The sequence below is a fragment of the Hyperolius riggenbachi genome, chromosome 11, assembly GCF_040937935.1.
Source record: "Hyperolius riggenbachi isolate aHypRig1 chromosome 11, aHypRig1.pri, whole genome shotgun sequence".
In the NCBI taxonomy this organism is placed as follows: Eukaryota; Metazoa; Chordata; class Amphibia; order Anura; family Hyperoliidae; genus Hyperolius; species Hyperolius riggenbachi.
In genome coordinates this window covers 57,978,794-57,999,170 of record NC_090656.1, presented here as the reverse complement: position 1 = coordinate 57,999,170, position 20,377 = coordinate 57,978,794, and the positions used below count along the sequence as shown (strand labels likewise).

General features: G+C 45.2%; 1 protein-coding gene across 3 annotated transcripts in view; it reads right to left on the bottom strand.

Annotated features, from left to right (window-relative positions):
- The window catches only part of CA5A (carbonic anhydrase 5A), a 91,314-nt gene that overhangs the window by 36,011 nt on the left and 34,926 nt on the right, over positions 1–20,377 (bottom strand). For all 3 annotated transcript variants that reach the window (XM_068260654.1, XM_068260653.1, XM_068260655.1), the window contains exon 2: positions 7,807–8,004. In XM_068260654.1, coding sequence (XP_068116755.1) covers positions 7,807–8,004 — 198 coding nt within the window. The remainder of the gene's footprint in view (positions 1–7,806; positions 8,005–20,377) is intronic.

The following is a 20,377-nucleotide window of genomic DNA, read 5'->3' as shown; positions in this document are numbered from 1 at the left end:
AGGCACTACCCTTTGGTGCATTGAAATAACACACAGAAGAATGCATATTTTTTTTTGTGTGCAAAAATATGATAATCAATGGTTTGCAAACAAATATGTATCCAGCACAATCCTCTAGCACAGGCATGTCCAGAGTCTGGCCTGGGGGCCAAATGCGGTCCATCAAGCCTTTTCTGGTGGACCCCAAAGCTCGCTAAAGTTAATTCCAACTGGTCTGCAGGCCATAGCTGTGTTGCCGCATGCAGTGGCCACTGTGTATCACCACTCCGCCTTCCCCTTTGCTCACCTGTAGGTTATCAGCCATTACTCTAGCAGTTGTAACCACTGATTAGCAGCCACCACTATGCCAGCAGCAGGAACAGCCACTGATTAGCAGCTGCCACTGGGCCAGTAGCAGTAACACCCACCGATTAGCAGCTGCCACTATGCCAGCAGCAGTAACAGCCACTGATTAGCAGCTGCCACTGGGCCAGTAGCACTATGCCTACATACTGAAAGGGACATGCTAAGTGCACACAGTATATGGGTTATTTCTGTGGAAATGTTTATATGAGAAAAATAGTGTTCCTAATGGCAATCAGCAAAAACTGTGCCACCGATTAGCAGATGCCACGGAACCAGCAGCAACAGCCACTGATTAGCAGCTGCCACTGTGCCAGCAGCAGTAGCAGCCACTGATTAGAAGCTGCCACTGTGCCAGCAGCAATCAGATAAGATGACCAACACTGAAGATTTTCAGTGTGTTGTTTAGTCACAAATTGTGCGCATATCACGCCATCATCCAAAGTTACAAGGTAGGATGTAAGTATAGCTCTCCAATAATTACAGCTTTTAGATGCACACAGCTCAGCAGACTACATCTGAAGATCAGTGTGTTCACAGCAAGGCTGGGCAGTTGTAAGCACAACGGACAGCCGTTATGAGCGGATTCCCCGCTCTTTGTCAAGTGCAATGGTATGGAGCCTACCTCATCCCTCAAGCCTTTTATACCATCCCTCCCAAAAATGTAACCAATCAGGTTCAACTGGGCAATTGTGGGTGTAGGTCTTGCCTGTGCAGTCTGGGCTCTGCCCCTCTCTCATATCCGTGTTATGAGCAGTTCACCCACAGTTACCCAGTCTTCCATCAGGTCCGCTTTTGAACCTGGTTACATTCCTGGGAGGGATGGTATAAAAGGCTTGAGGGATGAGGTAGGCTCTATACCACTGCACTTGACAAAGAGCGGGGTTCCGCTCAAAGCGGCGACTGTCTGTTGTACTTACTACTGCCCAGCCATGCGGTGAACACACTGATCCTCAGATGTAGTCTGCTGAGCTGTGTGCATCTGATGCTAGGAATACACGGTACATTTTGTACCGTGTAATCGAGCCGCTGGATCGATTCCGCCACGTCCCCGCGGGCGCCTGGATCGAATCCCGCTCGTCCCCGCAGGCGCTTCTTATCTTCTGCTCGTTTTCTTCCATTGTCCGACTCGCGGAATCGAGCAGGCGGGTGATCGGACACGTCGGATTTTATAAATTGAACCATCAGCGGCTCGATAACACGATACAAAAACGTACCGTGTATTCCTAGCATAAGAGCTATAATTATTGAAGAGCAATACTTACATCCTACCTTGTAATGCTGGATGATGACTGGATATTCCCACTATTTGTGAATAAACAACCCATTGAAAATCTTCAGCGCTGGTCATCTTATCATATTGAAGATTATAGTCTGTAGAGCCGTACAGACTGGACCATGCACGAAGGACCACTTGCAATCCAGGTGTGCCATTCAAGGAGGACATGCACTATGCCAGCAGGCGTAACAGCCACTAATTATCAGACGCCACTGTGCCAGCAGCAGTAACAGCCACTGATTAGCAGCTGCCACTGTGCCAGCAGGCGTAACAGCCACTAATTATCAGACGCCACTGTGCCAGTAGCAGTAACAGCCACTGATAAGCAGCTGCCACTGGCCCAGTAGCACTATGCCTACATATGGAAAGGGACCAGTCTTACCAACTCATTCCTTTAATTACTGACACATCTAAGTTATACAGGTTCTGGGGCTACTTACACATAATCAGTGCCTTAACTGCATCTACCTAGCCACAAAACCTGTATAATTCATATGTGTCAGTAATTAAAGGGATGAGTTGGCAACACTAAAAGGGACATGCTAACTGCACACGGTATATGGGTTATTTCCTATGGAAATGTTTTATGTGAGAAAATGTCGCAGGCATAGTGTACCTAACGGCAACCAGCAAAAATTGTGCTCAACTTCGCTAGTTAAGCCCCCTAGCACTCAAGAATGGCGATCTAGCCCTTGCCCCTGGTGTATTTTTTCAAATGACAAAATATCTATCATGACAGACAGTGCATGTTAAAAAGAAGCTGTATGGCTGCCATACAGCCTCTTCTGTTTAACATGTAGAGAGAGACATCTAGCGTGGTCCCGACGGAGCCCCTTGTAGTGTATTAATTCGCTGCACCAAGTATATGTATTAAGCAAAAGAAAATCACTCACAAATGTAGGTTGCAAAACAAGCAACCACAGAGTGGAGCAGGTGAGAAGAACTCATCCTCACTCAAGACTTATCTTCTGTGGAAAGATGGGTTGATCTCTTGAAAAATTTGTTAGGTGTTCAAAGGAACTCTAAACACAATGCCCTCCCGAGAGGACGTGGGGGGAGAGAGATACTGGGATGGTAGAGGTGCCTTAAAATGAAGATCAGTTGATTTCAACCATGTTTAAGAGAAGAGAAAACAGGGCTTACCTGAATAAGCCCACCACTAATATTAGGTAAATGGGTTCTTTAACAAAACACTTTAACTGAAAACAACAAGTCCCAATAGTGGTGACCTACAATCCAAGATTAAAGATGCTGAGGAAGATATCGAAAGCCCTGCAACCGATACTCCACAAGGACAAACGCCTGAAGGAAGTTTTTCCTGATACGCCACTGCTTGCTTTCAGACAATCTCCCAATTTGAGACAAATGATTATCAGAAGTGCGTTATCTACACCAGAAACTCCAGGCACATTACCCTGCAACAACAAGGTGTGAGACCTGCCCTTATATCTTGTGCACAAGCCAAATACAAATACCAAACTCACAGAAATATCATCAAATACAAGACGAATTTTCCTGTGAGTCATCCAATGTTGTATACATGATACGCTGCATGAAATGCCCCTCAAGAGAAATCTATATTGGAGCAACAGGACAAAAACTGCGCATAAGAATGAACCATCACCACTTTAAAATTAATGAGGGTAAAATGGACACACCGGTTGGCCAACACTTCTCTGAACCAGGACACAGCATGCAAGATCGCAAAGAACTTATTCTTAAAGGGAAGGTCCAAGGTCCAAGCTTTCTGACCTCGGAGGTCAGGGCCGAATTGCGTACATTTTTACACATTCCCGCTAGTGCAGGAACATTAACACATGCATTTTTACGCGTTAGTGGTGCAACGCGTACATTTTTGTCTTTGCACTAGCTGGAATGCGTAAAAATGTATGCAATGTGGCCCTGACCTCCAAGGTCAGAAAGCTGCCAGCGGGGGACTGGAGCAGCAGTGAGTGACTACAAGGGCACAGGATGGCTACATGGGGCTGGTAGAAGCCCCAGGTAAGTGAAACTCATTTTTTTTTTTTGCTTGGACCTTCCCTTTAAGGGCAACTTCAAAAATGAACAGGCAAGAAAGATTTTTGAGTACAAATTTATGAAGAGGTTTAAAGTGGATCCGAGGTGAACTTTTACTCACTGCATAATTGTGTTCCTTTCCTATTGTTTATAGGGCATTCCTCAAGCCAAATACTTTTTGTTTTTTGTTTTAATACTCTAATTCCCTATAAACTAAATAAGCCACGCCCAAAGGTTCAGAGAGCCTTGGCAGTAGCAAGGGCTCATGGGAGCTCAGTCTGGGCAGGAGGAGGGGGAGGTGTTACTAGTCATTGATTTCAGAGGCAGAGGGGAGGAGGAGAGGGAATTAGGCTGATGGCTCATGATACAGATTAGCCTGCCTCTATGTAATGTTTACAAACAACATGGCTGCTGTCATTGTATCACAGGAATAAATACTCATATTCTATTAAAGCTGTTTGCAGCTAGCTTTGCTGTGTAAACCATCTAAAAACTTTAGATAAGATATATAGACAAGTTACTTGTTATAGTTAGTTTTTCATCTCGGATCTGCTTTAGGACATTAACAGAGGGTTTAAATTGAGGAATGGGATTCATCACTCCTTATGTAACATGATTGACTTGGCTTCATGTGTGCTTGCATGAGCTCACTGGCTCCAGCCTGCTGATCACCTGACATCTAACTGCTAAACAGTAACCAGCACAACTGTCATCTTTGTGTTTACTATTTACCTACATCAGTGTTTTACTTTAGCTTACATCTGGAAATATGCCTGAAGAAGGTAACTAGATCCCAGAAAGCTTGCATTATTTCACTTTATCAGTTAGCCATTAAAAGGTATTATTTTTACAGTTTTTTTCTACCTGCTTAACAAAACACTAAAACACATTTCGCTGATCCAAGCCTGCTTCTTCAGGTTCAATACAGTGTCACATAAACTATTCTCATTGACACACACACACACACACACACACACACACACACACACACACTTAATTTTAGATGAAATTTAGTAAGATTACAACTCGTACTGTGCATTCCATTTAAACTAAAACCACCTTGAGATATCGCCTCCTGGGTGCTGGCCACAGGAAGGTGGGTCATTACAGATTGAAGCAGACAAGTGCTGGAGGAGATCCAGAGGCTATTCGGACCCGCAGATTGTTAGAAGGACAAAGGAATACAGAGCTGTGATTAGGGGTGGAAACTGAGACAGAGCTGCAAGCCAGAACAAGACAAAAGGCAAAGCTGTACTGGGAGGCACAACAAGGAAGCGACTGCTACTCTCTCCTAGGTTTTCAAGGGATTTTGTCACGTTTCAGTAACATTAGAAATCCAATTGTAATAGTCTGTTGATCTCCCTGCTGGTTTATCTGGCAAGCTCGATAAGGACAAAAAGTTCAATAAACAGGACGGGGGATATAGAGGCTGACATATTTAATTCCTTTTAAACAATGCACATTGCCTGGTTGTCCTGTTGATCATCTGCTATTTATACTTTTAGCCATAGCCCATGAACAAGCATGCAGCTCAGAGGTTTCTGACAAAAACCGTGATAAGATTAGCTGCATGCTTGTTTATGGTGTGTGATTCATATACTTCTGTAGCCAAATAGACCTGAACTAGTGCCAGGCAACTCTTACTGTTTAAAAAGGAAATAAATATGGCAGCTTCCATATCCCTCTCACTTCAAGTTCCCTTTAAAGCAAACCTGAGTTAAAGCTCGGGTTCAAAAACAAATACTTGCCTAAGAAGAGGCCTCTGGATCCTAATGAGGATTTCCGCTGGGTCCTCTGGTCCCACGTTGCCATTCATAGTGTGGATGCAGCACAGCCATTCTCTTGCCAGAAGAGGGGTGGGGCTACAATCAGCTGGAAGGCCCCTCCATCTGATTGTGGCCCCACTCCTCTTCTGGAACGAGCACAGCTCTGCTGCAGCCACACTTGCATATTAGCTGCTTGTGCATGATAAGCTCCAGCTTATAGCGCAGGCACGGCGATTTTTTTTATTTTTATTTGTAGCAGCCGCCTACGTATATACAAACTGACTGTGAGCCCAAGTTGTATTCCTTTTGTAGGCTGGAATCTAACATTATTTTTCAGTACAGACAGCCCAGGTATGCTCAACTTCCTGCAGGAGTAATTATCTGCACAAAGCAGGAAGAATTGTTGCTTATTTGTCACACCTGCACCAAGTAAACGACTAGCAGCAAGATCTGAACCCACAAGTCCTGAAAAAAAAAATCTGGTATTAACAGTGAGGAGGAGCTAAACGTTTGAGTTTTAACAATCTAAGTAAAGAACTTGTAAACTGAAGATAATGCTTAATTCTCAAGTAAAGTAGAGTTCACTTTAAAAGTATAACGCTTACAAAAACTTGAGCAGTATTCCATTTTCTTTCTTCAGTGCTGCCTTGAAGAGAACTTGAGGTGGGTTTGACAAATCATATTAGGACGCAGAGGCAAGTTGTGTATACAATGACCAGCCTCTGTGTCCTTTCATTGTTCCTCCATCCCCCCCCCGCAGGTTTTCTGTTGTCCCCCAATAAAAGAAAAAAAAAAAGCGACAGGCTAGCGATACGCAAATTGTCGCTAGCCTGCTATTTACCTCAGGCTGCCACTCACCACCACTCCCCCGCCTCCTGTATAGTGCGGCTCCCTGCCTGTGTCCCTTTCCTCCCCGCCCCTGTAAGCCGATTGGAGGAAGTTTACAGAGGCGGGGAGGGAAAGGACAAAGGCGGGGAGTCGCGCTATACAGGAGGCGGGGGAGCGGCAGCCTGAGGTAAATAGCAGGCTAGTGACAATCTTCGTGTCGCTAGCCTGGCGCTTTTTTTATTGGTGGGGGGGGGGGGGGGGGGGAACGACACCAGAGCCCAAGGGGGATGGGGGGCTGGAGGAACAATGAAAGGACACAGAGGCTGGTCGTTGTATACACAACTTGCCTCTGCATCCTAATATGATTTGGCAAACCCACCTCAGGTTCTCTTTAAAGTGTACTCTAGTCGAAGCTGGGGTACAAAATTACATACTTCCATAAGAAAAGGGAAGCCTCCGGATCCCAATGAGGCTTTCCACTGCATCCTCTAGTCCACCGTAGTTGTGATTAAGCCAACTAGGCCAAATTTGCAATGCCAGATATATCAGGTTTTAACTTGGTGTTTGATGCACATATTCCTCTGCTGCTGGAATACCAACAAGGGCAGCACAGTGTGGCCTAGTCACCCCCATTCATCTAAAAAGAGAAGTGATTTGACAGGGAGGGAGGGAGACTGCCAGTGTCACTGGCTGCCATATTTGTCTATGGCTGCCTCTTTGTAGTTTTGTAACTGACAAAAACATCACATTCCCACAGAGGATCATTTGGATCTTGAACCAAATTAGTTTTAATCAGAATAATTTTTAATTTAGCCAAATAAGCTTGTACTTACAAGGAATTTAACTTGGCAGCTGCTTATTAGACACAGACAATATGCTACAAGGGCAGATAATTACAGATGAAAGACAGTATAGGTATTAAAATAATAATAATAATTCCAATAATTTTTTTAATGTACTAGCAGTGTCAGAATTACCATGGTTCTGCAGTAAACATAGCTATTGCCTGAGGGGAGAACCTGTTGCTTTGCCTGGAAGTTTTCATTGTGTCTGACCAGTATCTCACCGATGAAGGCCTAAGCTGGCCGGCTAAGTATCAAAGGCAATCTTGGTCGCTCTATTTCTGCACCTGCTAGTGTACAGCTCCTGCAGGGAAGGTAAGCTGCAACCAATTATTCTTTCGGCTGATTGGAACATAGAAGAAAAAGTAATTTATGGTGCATTTTAAATGTGTGATAAATGTACTTTTTGTAGACATGTAATTTAAATTTTACATTTTTTGATGATAGTGGCCCTGTATTGCACATTAGGAAGTAGCTTAATCACAGTGAAAATAGTACTAGGTCATACAGGGAAATACATTTCTTTACGCTGTTGGTCCCTTTTTACTGGGGATCATATAGCGAGGGTACGACTGATCAGTCTACTGAACAGATACAGGTATGATCAGAAATTAATGTCCATTGTGGGGAATCATGTCAATTCGTAGACATCTACATTTTCAAGCAAAATCAATCTGACCAACAACTGCTGAAATACTATAGCTTATGACTTTCCCACGTAACTCCGTCTTACCTGACTTGTTGGTGGAGTCGTCGTACTCCACCAGGAAGGAGTAGCCGTTGTTCCAGATGTGGAGACAGGTGTTGGGGTCATACTGGGTGTTGATGGGTGTGAGCTGAGGGTGGAAGACGCTGTCCATCACGCGGATATTGATAGGAGACTGACGGGACCCTCCTGGAATATCTATGGGTTCTTTCCACAGGGGGTGCACTGTAAGGCAACACAAATTATTAACCAAGCAGGAGAAAATGGATTTGATTGACATGAGATGTATGTAAAAATTCATTGGGGTCGTTCCTACAGCATAAGAAGTGGTGGAAGGGGCAGTACAAGTAATTGTGCTTTTCTGAAGTCCGGTAGCACGACAAAGTGATGGGACAAAACAAATAAAAAAAAATAAAAAAACCTCCAACGGAGTTTAGGCCCACTTTAAAAGGGAACCCAAGAGGTCAATGAAACATACTGATACCTAAGAGTCCTTTTCCACTAGGTGCGTTCCAATCCGAAAATGGTATCACTTGCATTGTGCAGATCACTACCACATTAACATGTAACTCGCGGTGCTGTTTTTTCCACTAATGCTGTTTTTTTTTCTGAATAGCAATCACCAGCCTGCTGCATTTCTAGTGCGTTTGCGCTGCTACTAATTTGTACAGTATAAGAGAGCAGGAAAATTACTGTACATAGCAATTGCACCAGTATGCGATTTTACCCACGATTCCCATCAGGTTTTTTTTTCTCCTGTCGGAAATCGCATGTCCAAACGCAGTGCATGCCGAACGCCCGAAGGATAGTGGCGAAATTGCGGTGGTGGAAATGCGATTGCGTTGTTACCTAGCAGAAAAGGGCAGTAAGGGCCTGTTTCCACTACACGCAGATTCTGCATGCAGAAAACTGACTCCAATGAATACCTATGGGAAATCTGCATCAGAAAAATTGCGTTCAGTGGAAACAGGCCCATAGGCATTCATTGGAGTCAGTTTTCTGCATGCAGAATCTGCGTGTAGTGGAAACAGGCCCTAAGAAGAGAGAAGCCTCTGGATCCTCTGGAGGGTCAAACATTCTTCTCCAGACCACCGCCACTGCCCAGGACCCTCTTGAAGAACGCTGGGCTGCAACAGTGTCTACACGGTCACACCTGTGCAGTAGTACTGAGCCTGCACAGCACCTTGCTGCACAGGCGTGGCTGTGAGCAAGAAGCAGAGTGCAACCATGTAACATATCCAACAAGTTCTTGCTAAATATGTCCTGGGGGTCCAAGAGGACGTGGGAAGCCTTAGAAGTACCTCATTTTCTTTTCTTTGTTAATACTGCCTCAGGTGCACTGTAAAGAGGGACTGACAGCCATACAATGAAATTCCTATTACCCACCGTTCTGTGTTTATTATGTAGTCTACATCCTGACTCTGCACTGCAAGCATTCCAATATATTCATAGATGCGTCTGAACATTTTAGTGTGTTTCTGCTCGGTTTGGGGCTGATGCTGTTTTTTACTGACAAAAAATAAATAAATAAATAAAATTTGGTTTATAAGGCTGGATCCACAAGCGCTTTTCTGAACGCTTTTTAAAAATCACTTCCATTCACTTTCATTAAAATCACGGTAAAAAAAAAAAAAAAAAAAAATCACCGCATATGCAATTTGCGCGATCGCAGCAATTTTTACCGCGATTTTAATGAAAGTGAATGGGAGTGATTTTTAAAAAGCGCTCAGCAAGCAAACAGAAAAAGCGTTTATAGTATGGATCCAGCCTACATGTGTCTGCTGTAATAAATCTTATCTAATGCTGGGGATACACGGTACGTTTCTGCACCGTGTATCGAACAGCTGATCCGGCCAGCTGATAATATTCAGCTGTCCCGATCATGCCGCTTGACCCGCGCCCGCTCGATCCCCGGCGGCGGACAATGGCAGGGAATCGAGCGGTGATAAGGAGGTGCCGACGGGGACGAGCGGCAATCGATCCGTGCGTATGAGCGGGGATGCGCATAAAACGACTCTGGGGGGGACACGCATGTCTCCGCCAAGAGAGAGAGAGGCAGGGAGGGGGGGGGGGGGGGGGGAGAGAGGCAGAGCAAAAGCCGGCGGCTTCATCTGTTACATTGCCGCCGGCTTTATTAACCAAGTTGTGATAAATTTGGCTGCAGCGAGACGGCCAGAAGATACATTAATGTTACAGGAATCATTCCATTTCTCACATTGGCCGGCCAGAACCCGAAGTGGCCAAACTTCGGGTTCAGGCCGTAACATATATAAGAGATTCCTGTGTACACATCATATATACAGTCACAATCAGATGTGTATATCTGACTTTAAAAATACGGGGACTGCTTTATTGAAGCAGCACAAGTAACTCATTTTGGTTTATTTAATTTTTGTGGACTAAGCACAGCTATTACTGTATGTATAAATTATTTATGATGACTATTATCTGAGAAATAGAACATTTTATCATATTTTCTATTTTAATCACAGTTTAAATTCTTTAGGCGTCGGTGCATTTTTTCCCGACTCCGATTCCAGGCACCCAAAATTGCCCCGTCTCCGACTCCACAGCCCTGCTTATATATGTGTTTTTTTTCCTGGGATAGTATAAATGACTCACTCAATCTGAAGAATACGTTTCTTGCTCAAATTTGAAGATTTTTTTTTAGGCTCTGCAACAGGGTTGTTCGCGTAGTACTTTTTAATACCCGCCCGGATCCGGGTACCCAGATATCTGGATCCGATTCGGGTACCCGGATCCGACCTTGCGGATACCCGAGTTAATTCGGGTATCCGACCAAATTACCCGCGGGTACCCGACCTATTCGGGTATCTGGATAGAAAAACCGGAAGTGCCCTTTAAATAGCTTTAAAAAGGGGTTTTAGGGTAAATGATGCATGTAGCATCATGTTTTTTTTTTAAAGGGAAACACTAATTTATTATTTGGTTGACATAAAATGAAAAAAAAAAAAAAGCTGTCAATTAACATCAGGACTAGGTTCCAGACAGCGGTCGTGCAGCCCACATTGTGTCCAAAGTCCAATCGCACAACTGGGACATGATAGTTTTCAGCCCAGACACCTCCAAAAAATGACACCGCAATTGTGTTTTGGGTTGAATATAGGTGGTGGTATCAGCAGCAGTGGCCTGTGGCACCGTGGCGGTGGGAGCCAGCGCCAGCTTGCTTCAGCCTCTTGAACTCCTCATGCTCAACAACATGTTTTTCGGCCAGATGGGTGATCAAGCTGGAGGTGCCATACTTGTAGGGGTCACAACCTCTGCTCATCTGTAGTTTGCACACATTGCATATGGCAAACTTGCTGTCCAATGAGGGCAGAGTGAAAAATCGCCCGATTGGGAAGGTGAAGATTCCCCTGCGGCCTGAATGGGATGCTGCGGCTTTTCTCCCTGTGGCGGTTGGGGGTTGAGTGGCGCGGCTGGTGGTAGCGGCAGAAGGATGTGGTGGGTCCCGCATTCCACGGCCACTGTCTGCAATGCGCATCCTCCTCCTCAGAGTCAGAGCTGACATCCCCATCCTGTGGATGGTAGTCATGGTCCTTCATCCCATCATCAACATCATACCCCCCCACCTCAAAACCCAGAACATCCTCCTCAAACTCCTTGCGGCTAACAGCCTTGAGTTCAATCGTGGCGCCTGGAGCGAAAAGCTCGCTGACTGAGGGTAGGCTGCTTGCTGGGGTCGACACTGACACGGCAGACCTTCTGAGGGTGGCCGTAATGTTGCTCCCTGTCCTCTTGAACTTGCTGCCCCTCCCCTGGCTGCCGGTGCCAGCAGACATAGTACAACTTATACGTGATGATGTCACCAGATGAAGTGGGGTACTTTCACTTTAATGAAATCGGGGTTGGACTTTAAATCAAATCAGCACGGAGTGACAGACCGCAGAGTAGAGGACAGACAGTGCACACTATCTGTCTGTCACACTGACAATGCTCAGCACAGCAGCACTGCAGTAATCTGTAGTAAGCTAACACAGTACTACTCTCTCTAACAACTAACTGCAGTACTAACTAACTATATAATACAATACAATAACACAGTGATCCTATTCCCTAACCTATACTGTCCTGCTGGCCTGTACAGCACACACAGACACAGACAGGACCTAACTGAGTGAATGAAATCAAACAATTACACTAGTGTAACACAGAGAGGATCTGATTACCGGTGATCTGCAGTATCACTGGGAATACAGATATATACCAGATTATTGATGATCTGCAGTATCACCGATAATCAGATATAGAAGCTAACCTCTGGACACCTGAGTAGAGTAGGAGTGTTTGGTGCAACCGTAATACTTAGAGGACTAGGCCTCAGAGCAGTAAGGAGTACTGCACAAATTCCTTCCAAAGACCTGCACTCTCCCGGGGGGAGGAGACAGGCTGAGAGTAGGAAGGACAACCCGAGAGTGACACTCAGGAGGGAGTGTCACTACCAGGATAGGGAACTGACAAACCAGGTCGTAACCACACAGACAGATACAGTACAGATTCAGAAGGCAGATGCGGGGTCTAATAAACAAGCAGGGTTCGGCAACAGAGTATCAGAAATATCGGGGTACAGAATCAGGAGGCAGAAGCGGAATCTCAGGGCGAGCCGGGGTCCGGCAACAGAGTATCAGAATAGCAAGGTACAGGATCAAAGTTCAGAAGAGTGGTCAGACAAGCAAGAAGGTCATAACAGATAATCACAATCAAACTAGTACTTTAGACTATCAACAGAATCTAGCTAAGTGTAGGATTACAGCTCCAGCTGGTCCCGGCACACTTTAGGATCTGACTCAGGTCTGAGTACTACCACATAGTGATCGCAACGCCAGACAACCAGCAACTGAACAGCCAGCAGTATATATACAAAACCATTCACCAGCCCCTCCCTAAGTGCTGGACCAATGAAATGACGCAGGATTGTCAGCTGACCATTTTCTGACTGCCATATAAGTTCTGCCTCTCTGCGCGCACGCACGTCACCCTGAATCTTGGTGGACTATCAGTCCCAGCCACACCAGTACTGTCTTGTAATGTGCTTGCTGACCCGGGCGCGGGGTTGGTCGCACCGCCCTCAGCACCGGCGGCGGCCTCCCCGCGCTGGGTCAGATTGTTTGTAACAGGCGCGTTCCGCCATGCCATGCATGGAAAGAGACGCCTCCCGCTGACTTATAGCGGCGGCTCTTCCGCGTTTCTTTACAACTAGCTAGCTAAAAAAAAAAACAATAGAACAATAGTGTAGTGAAGGTGTTTAGCACTCAAAGCTTTAGGTTTATCACTGTATACAGGCAGCACTTGCTAAGCCAACAGCACTGAAGCAAGTCTGTCAGTGACCAGCCAGCCAGTCACACTAGTGTTGTCCGGATCATGAACGATTTGGATCTTTGATCCGAATCTATTTTGTGAGTCGAATCATCCCAACCAACAAAATGAGTGATTCGGATCGCAAAGGGGGCGGGGCCAGGAGCGACACGCCCCCTCTCAGTGGGCACCGGGGTCCTGGAAGCAGAGCAGAGATGGATCGCTCTGTTGAAGGGGAGGCAGCCTTGCACAGCCACAGGTAGATGAGAGAGAGGGGACATCGGTGCCACTGCCAGATATGTGTAGAGCACACATACTGGCTGAAATGTGCTGCTCATTACAGGCTGTCTGTTCCGTAGTTGTGCACAGTGAACACATTGGAAACTTTTGGCACAGCTCATTACAGGCAGCATGCTGGGCTAGTACAGGGCAGGCACTGTAATTGCTGTGCAATATTATCCTCATGCACTGCTCTAAACAGCTGCACTTTACTTCTGGGAACGCTTTGGGAGTTGGGAGTATACAGATGAACTTATAGGTGAAAGACATGTAAAGCATAATGATTGCAGCAGGTGGGTATTATGTGCAAACAAACATTTCTGCTCTCTGCTCGTCCCTCCTCCCTTCTCTGTCCACTCCCTGCCCTCTGTCCATCTTCTCCCCTTTTCTGTGTGTCCACCCCCTCCCCTTCTCCTGTCCTGCTAGTCATTTCACCGCCGAATGCTTCCCTTGTAAAATGATCCGAGATTCGGATCAAAGATCCGGATCTTTTCAATGATCCGATTCGAATCATCCGGATCATTGAAAAGATCCGAACTTCGCATCTCTAAGTCACACAAGCAAAGACGATCTGTATCATCATGCCAGCCCTCCTTATTACACAGGGGGGCTGGCCAGGGTTCCCTTCTGTGATTGGGTGCCAGGGCTTAGGCTGGGAGGCCTCTGATTGGCACAATGAGATCAGGTGGGGCTGGCCAGAGTTCTCCTCTGTGATTGGTTACTAGGGCTTCTGCTGGGAGCCCTCTGATTGGCTGGGAGGCCTCTGATTGGCTCAATGACATCATCTCCCTTGTTACAGTACCCAGATCCAGATACCCGTCGGATATCCGCGGGTATCCGGATTATGCGGCCAGATACCCGCATAGAGCTATCCGGATATTGGCCCAGGTATCTGGATCCGACCCGGATAGTGTAAAAATGGTCGGGTACCCATGTTTACCCGGATCTGGATGAGCATCCTTGCTCTGCAACCACATAACTTGCTTTACAAAACTTGAATCGTAATCCTCCGCGGAAATCTCAGCTCACATCTCTCATGTGAGGCCAACAGAGTTCCATAAAGTCACTGCGGAGTTCGTTGTTTGGTAACTGTGCAGATGATAAACACAGAAACTAACTGCAAGCTGTAATATGTAACTGCAGGAAAACACAAGTGGAATGTTTTTACAATAAAATGTACGTAGGTGAAAGGCCAAGTGCAGATAAGGAACACGCTACACATACAGCTCCACAGTACAGGAATGCAGCACGTGGAGGGATAGCTGTGTAAATATCAGAAAGCTCCCTGTAGTGCTACACACTACGTTGCCAATGGTAGGAGTATTCCTCCAGCATGTGTACACGTACTAATGGCCAATTTAGTGAAATTCAATGAAAAGTGCTTCACTTTAAAAGACACCTGAAGTGAGAGGAATATGGAGGCTGCCATATTTATTTCCATTTGACCAATACCAGTTACCTGGCAGTACTGCCAATCTTTTTGGCAGCAGTAGTGTCTGAATCACACACCTGAAACAAGCATGCGGCTAATCCAGTCAGATGCCAATCAGTGCACCTGATCTGCATACTTGTTCAGGATCTATACAGTCCATCTTTTGCACTACACGGGGTTTGGTTTAATCTAGGTCTAAAAGGCCAAGTCGTTACATCAACACAGTTAAAGTGGACCTGAACTCTTGCACAGGAAAGAAGGAAAACAGACATGCACCCTTTATGTAATATCTCTCAGCTGTGTCAGCTGGCTGCCTCAATGGAGCAGCTAATTAGCAAACACAAGATGTTAACCCTACGTCTGCTTCCAAGAAAGCAGGAAGTAAAGGTAGCCATGTGTATTCTTTGGGCTCGATTCAGTAAACTGTGCTAAGTGTTAGCACGCCTGTGAAAAGCCCTATATCATGCCTAAAGTTAGTTTAAGCATGATAAATTCACATCTAAAGACTTTAGGCGTGATAACTAGGGTGCTAACTGGGTTAGCACCCTTTACTAAATTCACATCACGCGCACAGTCCCGCACGCAAAACTTTGCGCGCGCACCGCGAAAACAGTGCACCCGATGCGCCTATAAGGTCGCATTGGGTGCGACCTTAATGTCGCACCATGTGACGTTAAAGTCGCACGCAATGCGACCTTATAGGCGCATCAACGCACCGTTTTCGTCGCACCGCGATGCGAAATTTCTCGCACACCGCGCTGTGGGCCCCCAAAGTTTTCAGTGTGGGACTTTGCGCGCGATGTAAATTTAGTAAACGGTGCTGACCCAGTTAGCACCCTAGTTATCACGCCCAAAGTCTTTAGGCGTGCTAACTGGGTTAGCACCGTTTACTGAATCAAGCCCTTTGTCTTTCTATTTTTTTCCCCAAGTAATGCTGATAATGTTACTGATAACATACTGTCTATATTTGCATTATCACGCCAAGTGGGCGATCCTCAAAAAAGGCTTTGCACCGTCTAAAAAGTATTCAAATCTTTATTTGTATCTTCATAAAATCACGTAAATACATGTGCCCAATCTGTGAAGATTTGAATACTTGTAGACGTGCGGAGCCTTTTGTGAGGATCAATGCAAGTTTTCTACAAGAGAATGTTCCAGCACATCGCTGTGGAAGCCTATTGTTGCGTTACCTTTTGTTGATACACACTTAAGGGGTCGAAGCACAAAAATGTGGTGATATTGCCATGCACAGAAAGCGCACTGCGATATTACCATTACTTCCGGCAGCATTTAACCATTAGTCATGTTATTACCGCAACCCACGGTACTTCAGTACCCAGATTGTTGCTATGGTAACATGTGCCAATAAGAAGTGTTATGGTTAGTAATGCTCGCTACTGTAACAGTTGTACCAAGTAATTATCATGGGTCGCGCTACATGCTGACGGAAGCAATGGTAATATCGGCGTGCGCTGTCTGTGCATATTACCGCGCTTCCCTGCGTCAGGCCCCAAATGAGGAGATTTCAGCGGTGCTTGTTTATTTGGAAACTTTAGTTCACTTTAATAATAAGCAGAAGTGGTGCAGCTGCTGATTTTGCTTTTGAAGCTTTCTGGATGAAGAGTTTTGTAAGGTCACAGTAGTATGCAACCTCATCACTGTAGTAGGTGACATCACAGCCCTGTCAGTTGTGGCAAGATTGTATATGCAAGGTTTATGGAACATTCTTTCACAATATCCATGTCACGTCAGGACAGATATATTGTTCTACCTGTGCTACTTGGTGTTGTTTACCATAGTTATTCTCATTCATAGAGCCGCCAGTTTTGAAATCTGTTACAATGTGCCGCATTGCAACAGATTCAGTGTTAAAGTGGACCTGAATTCTTGCACAGGGCAGAAAGAAATAAGAGAATGCACCATGTATGTATTTAGAGAGAGTTTAGCCTGTCTAATCCCCCCTCATCTGTGACTAATCACTAGTGTAATTTGATCTCTCAACTGTGTCAGCTCAGGAATCTCCTATGTCACGGTAGAGCAGCTAATTTGTAAACAGAGGATGTTAGCCCTATGTCTGCTTCCATGAAAGCAGGAAGTAGACACACTGCAGATTTATTGCAGGATTTGTATCAGCTGTAACACGTTTTTCCTTAAAAGGTCATTATGCTGTAGCTTATCTTTTAACCACTTTACCCCCGCCCGTACGGATTTCTCCGTCCCTTTTTCCATCCTTTAACCCCCAGGGACGGAGAAATCCGTACTTTGCGCACTCCCGACGCTGCCCGCGCTCGTAAACACGCCGCCCGCCGCTAGTAAACACGCCGCCGCCCGCTCGCCCAGAGATCAACAAAACGGGAAAATCCATTCCCGTTCGTTGATCTAAGCCCTGCAATGATCCGCTGCCGCTCGGCTGAGCAGCGCGATCATTGTGAGCAATAACAAACTCCCAGCCTCTTTCTACTTCCTGCAAGCGTCCGGAAGGACGCTTGCAGGTCGCATGAAACAAAAAGTTACTGTTGCCATCTTGTGGCCAAATAGTAAAACTACACCCTAAGCATTTTTTTTTTACACACAAATAAACTAGTTTTACACAAAAAAATAACTCCTTACCTCCCACACTCCCCAATTTTTTTTTTATTTTTTTTTGTAATTTAAAAAAAAATAAAAAATTTACAATTTAAAAAAAATACATAAATAGTTACCTTAGGGACTGAACTTTTTAAATATTTATGTCAAGAGGGTATAACACCGTTACTTTATAAATTATGGGCTTGTAATTAGGGATGGACGCAAAACTGAAAAAAATGCACCTTTATTTCCAATTAAAATATTGGCGGCAAACATTGTGATAGGGACATAATTTAAACTGTTTTATAACCGGGATAAAATAGGCATATACATTTAATGGGTTTTAATTACAGTAGCATGCATTATTTAAAAACTATAAAGGCCGAAAACTGAAAAATAATAAATTTTTTCCCACATTTCTTCCTATTTTCCCATTAAAACACATTTAGAATAAAATTATTCTTGGCATAATGTCCCACCTAAAGAAAGCCTAATTGGTGGCGAAAAAAAACAAGATATAGTTCATTTCATTGCGATAAGTAATGATAAAATTATAGACGAATGAATGGAAGGAGCGCTGAAAGGTGAAAATTGCTCTGGTGGTCAGGGGGTAAAACCCCTCAGTTGGAAAGTGGTTAAAGCAGAGAGGAAGTTCTGAGTTCAGGTCCGCCTTAATAGGGTCTATTTTTGGCCTGTAGTTCCTCAAGCACAGGAATGCAGACTGAGAGGCTGGGGAAAACTGCCAGATCAGCAGAAAGCAGACCTAGCACTGCAGTACAGTACAGAGATGATTAAGATTGAGATATTATAAACAGGCATAATAATGCCTTATAATGACATTACTGATCAGAATTGGGTCTGCCTGGTGTGCACTTGGTCTCACAGAGGGATTGGCCAGGACCAGACATCAAAGAGCCCTGATAGGCATACTGTCTGGATTGTTGTATCCAGACAGTGTGTAAGAACTTCTCTGTCACACGCCTGTGCGTGTGATTGACAGAAATGTGATATGTTTTGTTTTTTCTCTTTTTTGAAAATAAAAAAGGATTAAAAAAAAAAAAAAATTGGGTCTGGAACCCAAAGGAGCGGTGTCAGCCGTGCACTAGAATCACCAGCCATTCCATGAACGCTGGGCTAATGAAACTCAATGGAGGCGATTCCACAAGAGCGACTTATCCAATTCGCAATCACAAGTCCTGACCCGCAGCATTTTTTGAGTGATTATACTTGAATACAAAGCACAGGATTGCTTTTCAATCTCTTGTACAACAACTCTGCAGTCAGCAATTTAACTACCAGAACCAAAAAAGGAAAACAAAACAAAACAAAAACCACTTGAAAAGCACCGGAAATCGCTGCAAAAAGCGCTACCAAAGGAGCTCAGTGATTTACAGGGGACCCCAGGGACCTTTAAAAAAAAAAAAAAAAAAAAAAACGCAGTCGCCATCGCCAGTTTCTACCTTTGCAATTCTGCTGTGATCCGTTGGCCGTTCAGTACGATTGCAGCGCGTTTGAGCTGGAAATAAAAAGTTGGGAAAATCCTTTCAATTGCTGACTCGCGATACAAAGTATAGGAGCTCAATTGCACATAAAGGCAGCATGAAAGCAATTCCACTCAGGAGAAAAACACATCGCAAATGCATCGCTCTAATGCTGGGCATACATGGTTCGTTTTGAATTATCAATCGAGCCGCTGATGGCTCGATTGATAATATTCAACCTGTCCGATCACCGTGGTGGGGACGAGCGGTGACGCACCGGCATCAAGTCGCTGGCTCTATACCGGCACATAATCTAACCATGTATGCCCAGCATTATGCCTAGTACACACCATGCAATTTTCTGTTAGCTTGTCTGTAATTAGATTATTTTCTGTACAGTACTGATAGAGACTGGTCATTATCTCTGGTGCATTGTCTTCTGGTTATCTACTGCTGAGTAGAACAATGCCTAATTGCTAGGCAGATAGATGGTTACATAGATAAATTCCAACATGTTGGAACTTATGGATCTGGCAGGTAAATCTAAAGCCCCATCTACACGGAGGGACATTGTAGCGATCCGGCGGCTCGATTAGCCGCAGGATCGCCTCTTCCGCGTGCCCGCCGTGTCCCCGCTCGCCGCGCGTGCGCCGCATTCGATTCCCCGCTCGTCCCCGCTTATCTCCCGCACGATTCCCTGCCATTGTCCCCTCGCGGGGATCGAGCAGGGAATTGGCGGTACGGAGATCCGTCCTGTCGGATCCTATCAATCGAGCCGCATCAGCGGCTCGATTGATAAGCAGCATCGTGGCCGCATCTACTCGTGTAGATGCGGCTTAAAGGCAGCCATACACTGGTCGATTGCCACCAGATCGACCAGCAGATAGATCCCTCTGTGATCGAATCTGATCAAAGAGGGATCTATTGGCTGCCCATTACTGCAAACAGATTTTGAATTGATTTCACTATGAATTTGATTTACAATCTGTGGAGCTGCCGCTGCACCCTGCATACATTACCTGATCTGGCCGGCGCGAGTCCCCCAGTCTCCGCTCTGGGCTTCAGCTTCACTTTACTTCCTGTCGGGGGAAGTTTAAACAGTAGACGGCACTCTACTTTTTAAACTTCCGAAAGGAAGTAAGTGAAGCCAGCCGGAGCCTAGTGCGAGAAGGGACAGCAGGGACACGCACCTGTGGAACAGGTAATGTATTGTCACTAGCGTCGACCACCCGCCGGTGATCAAGCAAAATTTTCCACGCGGACGGATCGACGGGATTGATCGATTTCAAACGGAAATCGGTCGATTGGTCAACGTTTGCGCATCGATTTCACAGCAGATTCGATCACAGTGATCGAGTCTGCTGTCTATCGGCAGGAAATAGAGTAAGTGTATGGGCACCTTAACAGAAAATCTTACAGAAAATTGTATGGTGTGTACTAGGCATAAAGGAAATGTGTGAAATCTTTAAAGGTTATTATGCTGTTGCTTATCTTTTAGAACAGAGAACAAGTTCTGAGATCA